Below are 5096 nucleotides of genomic sequence, written 5' to 3'. Positions count from 1 at the left end.
TCGCCTCAGCAGCACATATTCCCACCTATATTAGGTACATATTATATATTAAATAATATTATTTAGACGACTGTCTGCAATATACGACAAATCAATATGGATTAATGCCCGTATGCATAGTCCTGTTGTTATGTGTCACATATAGTTGCTTAAGTGACCTTTGGCTAAGTTGCCCATAATATTTTTATGTAACCCATAACTATTATTATGTCCCACATAAGTTGTGTCTCGCATAGACAATATTTATGTATTCAATAGCTATGTAAAAGTTTATGTTATAATAACCATTGTTATCAGGGTTACTATGTTCACATTAGTGAAAATTGATAAGATAACGAATAATAGTATTACTATTATTCGTAATTCAAATTTGTATAATTCATTTTGTTTTCTAATTTAATAAAAATATTTTATATAATGACGAGCAATTCAGAAAAAACAAAACGAGCTCCTAATATTTCTGAAGAGGAAAAATCAATAATATTACACTGCATATCAAAAGAAAGGGACATAATTGAATGCAAAAAAACAGATAAGTTTAGCAACAGGGACAAAAACTCAGCTTGGGAAAGAATTGCTGTTAATTTCAACACTCACTTAGGTGCAAACTAAGTAAGTACCTATATGACTTATACTATATAGGCAAATTAGGTATATTATATACTATACCTTCTTGTTTAATGTAATATAAAATAAATATTTCTGTTTGTAACTTCCATAATTAATTTGATTTACTGGTGTATTCAACCAATTATTATGATGTTACAAATTTGTGATTACTTATTTTTATTGTAGCTACCTAGTTACAAGCTTCAAATCATAAACTTTTAGTAAAATTGTTTTCGCACTACTGATGAAAATATATTTTAATATACTAAAGTAAAAATAAGTTGTAAATGCGTACCTACATGAGATATAATTTGTTTACCAGAGAGACTCAAAATGTCTTCGCCGTTTTTGGGAGGTTGAAAAAGCCAAAAGTAGAAAAGGATTTGCAAGAGAAAGGAAAGAACACATGGAAACTGGAGGAGGCCCTGAAAAAGAAAGTTTTAATGACAGTACACCAGAAATAAATGAAATATTAGTTCAACCTCAAATTGTGGAAGTGAAAAATACGTATGATAGCGATGGAATTGCTCTTGAGCAATCTGGAAACATAACACAAGACCTTATTTCTATATCCCAGACACAAGACTTATTCCCATTAAATGACATAATTATGCATTCAAATATTTTATTAAATGTCAATGCACCAATAACTGATGACACAGGTGAGTCTGTCATTAGATTAATTCTTGTTCTAAACTAATTATTGAATTTTCTGATTAAATTATAATTATTTCAAAATGTAATAGTAGGTCCAACTACAGAAAAAGAATTTGGTTCATACTTTAACGGTGTTAATGTATCTGAGGAAGCTATAAATTATGATGCAAATATTGTGAATGTTAACCGTAGTGTGCATGAAGAAAACTATAATTCCTTCAATCCTCCTCATACTTCTTCTCCTATTCAAAAATCCCCTTTGAAAAATGGTATTATATATTTCCTATTAATATTCTATATTATACTTTCCATTTTACCAGACAGTCAAAATTTTGGGAATTTTCACTATTTTTTATAAACTGATTTTACCTATAGTTTTTTGTCTTTATGTAATTATAACTAATGAGGTAATGAGATATTGTTATTGATATTACCTAGGTACTCATACAATTTTTAAACCAAATGTTTGAATGTTATTTCTTATTTTGGAACAAATTTATTTTATATATTAACCTACCAAATTTTATTTTTATTTTGGCTTTTAATGGCACTTTTTGCTCTAATAGAATCAAAAATTTGGTTGTCTGGTAAATTTGTTATTTTACTATTTATTCTTTGTAGTTCCTTCCACATCAAATTTGTCTAAAAAATCTACTAAACGTATGGTAAGTGAGGAAGCAAATTTAAGACTAAAAAAGCTTAAATCATCTTTTGAATGTGAATCGTCTTCATACAAGTCATAGGTATGTTTTTTGTATCAGTAGGAATAGCCAGCAGAATATCAGGAAAACATTTTTTAAACACTGTCTAATTGGTCATTGGTGAGATGTCCATACTTTTTAAAGTAATATACTACATTCCACCTTTTTCATAATTCCATTTAACCAGTGTTGTAATGTATTTGAGTAAAAGTATTCAAATAATAAAATAACAAAATATATAATATTATGTAAAAAGTTTCTACTTAACGGCTATTATGCTTTATAGTTTAAACATTATAATTATTTAATTATACGAATATATTTTTTCTAATTATTAGTACCTACTACCTATTTACCAAGAAAATTGTTCAATAATTATCATTATCGTTTATTATGGACGGCGGCAAGCCCTGAAATTTTCAATTTTTCGTACTACACACTGAATTTTAATTAAACGTTTATAGCCGGTGATGTACACAGATACTGAAGACCCACAAAATCAGTAGGTAGTAATAATAGAAAAAAAAACATTATTTGCTACACATTTTCAAATTTTGTAGTACATACTACACTTTTTGTACTACATAAAGTGTGCTGTAGTATACATGATTTGTATTTGAAGTTTATTTCAAATACTTCTGAAAAGTATTTGAGTATTACTGAAATACTTTACTATTTATAGTATTTGGGTGGTATTTTAAATACTTTATTTTAAGAGTATTTGAGTAATTACTTAAATTCTTGTAAAAAGTATTTTTTACAACATTGCATTTAACCTCCTATAGTTTCTATAATTTGAAATGAATACAATTATTAAATGTGTTATGAATATTTATTTAAAATTTTCTTTTCCTATTTACTTAAATTACTTTAATATTAACCAATATTGTTATGTTAAACATACATAATCTAAACTACTTAATTTTAATTTTCAGATAGATTATCAAAAACTTTTAATTGAAGGTTTGATAGCCAAACGCGCAGAAGAAAATGAGTTATTTAAGTTAAAAAAAGAAAAACTTTTATTAAAAATTTGTAATTTAAGAGATCAAAATCAAAAATTTTAAATATATTGTATTATAAACAAAACATAAGTTGTAAATTAAGTCCTACTAAATATTATTATCAATAAGTGTTACTAATTTGTTTAACCTATTTGTTTACTTCTTTAAATTGTATTATTTTTCAAATAAACTAATTTTTTGTTATCACATGTAACAAATTAAGGAATTTGATAAATATAATAAATATTTTAGTCAAGTGAAATGTCTAATAATGTAAGCTCTCCGAGCAGCTGCACCAATAATCTCTCTATTTTCATCATTAACAAAATGATTTACTTCTTCAACAGTTTCATCTTCAACAGCAAATTCTGGTAATCTTAATTTTAAACTTATGTTATATAGTACAGCACAAGCTACAATTATTGAAACTATTGTGTTTGGTGAATTAGCTAAACCTCTCCTTAGACATGGAAATTTTCTTTTCCATACACCAAATACTCGCTCTACGATATTTCTGGTTTTGATATGAGCTTTATTATAATTTTTCTCTGCATTTGTTACTGGATTAAGTAAAGGTGTAAATATGTAAGGTTTGCATGCATATCCTAAACAAATTTATTAATTATTTAATGTGCTTACTACATGACTAATTTTAAAAAAATACAGTATATTATCATCATTATCATTGTCTCCCAGAAGTATAAGGTTATGATTATTGTTAGAATATACAGCACATGCATGACTGGCATTGAAGATAAAGCTATCATGGTAACTACCTGTCCATCTAACCACCAAATCATGTATTTCCATCAATGGACCACAAACTAACTATAATATTTTTGGATTGAATAAATAAATATAATATTATTATTATATTGTTTAGGTACCTACTTGAACATTCAAAGAAAACCATCCTTTACGATTCCTGAATACTTCTCCATTTATACCACCTGGATTTTGTATTCTTATATGCGTACAATCAATACATCCTCCTACACCTGGAATTCCAGCTATTTCGAAAAACTGTTGTCTAATGACTGTCCATTCAGCTTCAGTTTGAGGAAACTTTACATGGTCCCTAAAACGACTAGCAATCTCATGGGAAACTCTTTTAATAATTCTAGACACAGTACTCTGGTCAATGCCTCTCAAGTCTCCACAGATAGTCTATACATTAAAAGTACCTAACATGTCTTAAATAATTTTTACAAATTAAAATTAGGTAGGTGGTAACTTGAAAGTTTGCTGTTGCATAAAATCGTAATGTTGTCAATAACTGTAGAATGGGAGGTATAGGCAATCCTCGATTATTGGCATAGTTAATACCTAATAAATTTAATAACTGATCAATGACAATAAGTTTTGGAAATCGATAACGTTTTAAAAATGTACTGTCATTATATTTTTCAAACGGATTTTCAATATTACGAATATACCTTCTTGGAATTCGTTCAACATCAAATTCGTTGAAATATTCAACAACCATTTCTACATAATTCACAAAGTTATAAAAATCATCCATACTACTATATTTTTTAAATTTATGAGTCAATTTTATTTTGAGTCAAAAAATATTGATAGCACGTAAAAATAACAAATTTATGTATCACTTAAGACTTAGGTGGCGGAATTTTAGCGCATAACATTATGTGTTTGTTTATGGCCTATGTAATACATAATTATGTCTTATGTGACACATAAAATGACTATGCATACGGGCATAAGTCTTTTATATTTTGGGGGTGAACAAGTGACCACCCTCCCTCCTCCCTAGTTGCGCCAATGAATGCACTTCAGTCCTGTGCTATAATATTATATATTGTTATTGTTGTGATTATAATATTATCGAATATTACATATTATTTTTACCTGACCTGTGTAACACCCCAAACGTCATTTTTTGGGGAATGATAATATTTTGTGAATGTCTTAAAGTGGTCGAATAATGAATGTTTGACTAATAATATTTTATAAATATTTTCTTATTATGATAAAAAAATATTGTACTATATATGATCGCATAGAAATGTTGACTTAATATTTTTAAAATATTTTGTGAATGTTTTTTATAAAATATTTTCAAATATAATATGAACTTTTGGACCAAAGAATATAACCAAAAAAA

General features: G+C 27.1%; 1 protein-coding gene and 1 pseudogene across 1 annotated transcript; one reads left to right on the top strand and one right to left on the bottom strand.

Moving 5' to 3' along the window:
* The first annotated feature begins 304 nt into the window (after positions 1 to 304).
* On the top strand, positions 305 to 3215 carry LOC132934931 (myb/SANT-like DNA-binding domain-containing protein 3; annotated as a pseudogene).
* An 8-nt stretch (positions 3216 to 3223) lies between these two features.
* Positions 3224 to 4457, bottom strand: LOC132933490 (putative nuclease HARBI1). Its single transcript, XM_060999763.1, has 3 exons — positions 4206 to 4457; positions 3892 to 4138; positions 3224 to 3576 (listed from the first exon to the last, which is right to left on the bottom strand). Exons 1-3 carry the CDS (start codon positions 4455 to 4457, stop codon positions 3224 to 3226), a joined length of 852 nt encoding a protein of 283 aa, XP_060855746.1.
* Positions 4458 to 5096: the final 639 nt, after the last annotated feature.

This window comes from Metopolophium dirhodum, chromosome 1 (genome assembly GCF_019925205.1).
Source record: "Metopolophium dirhodum isolate CAU chromosome 1, ASM1992520v1, whole genome shotgun sequence".
In the NCBI taxonomy this organism is placed as follows: domain Eukaryota; kingdom Metazoa; phylum Arthropoda; class Insecta; order Hemiptera; family Aphididae; genus Metopolophium; species Metopolophium dirhodum.
This window is presented reverse-complemented; position numbering and strand designations above follow the sequence as displayed.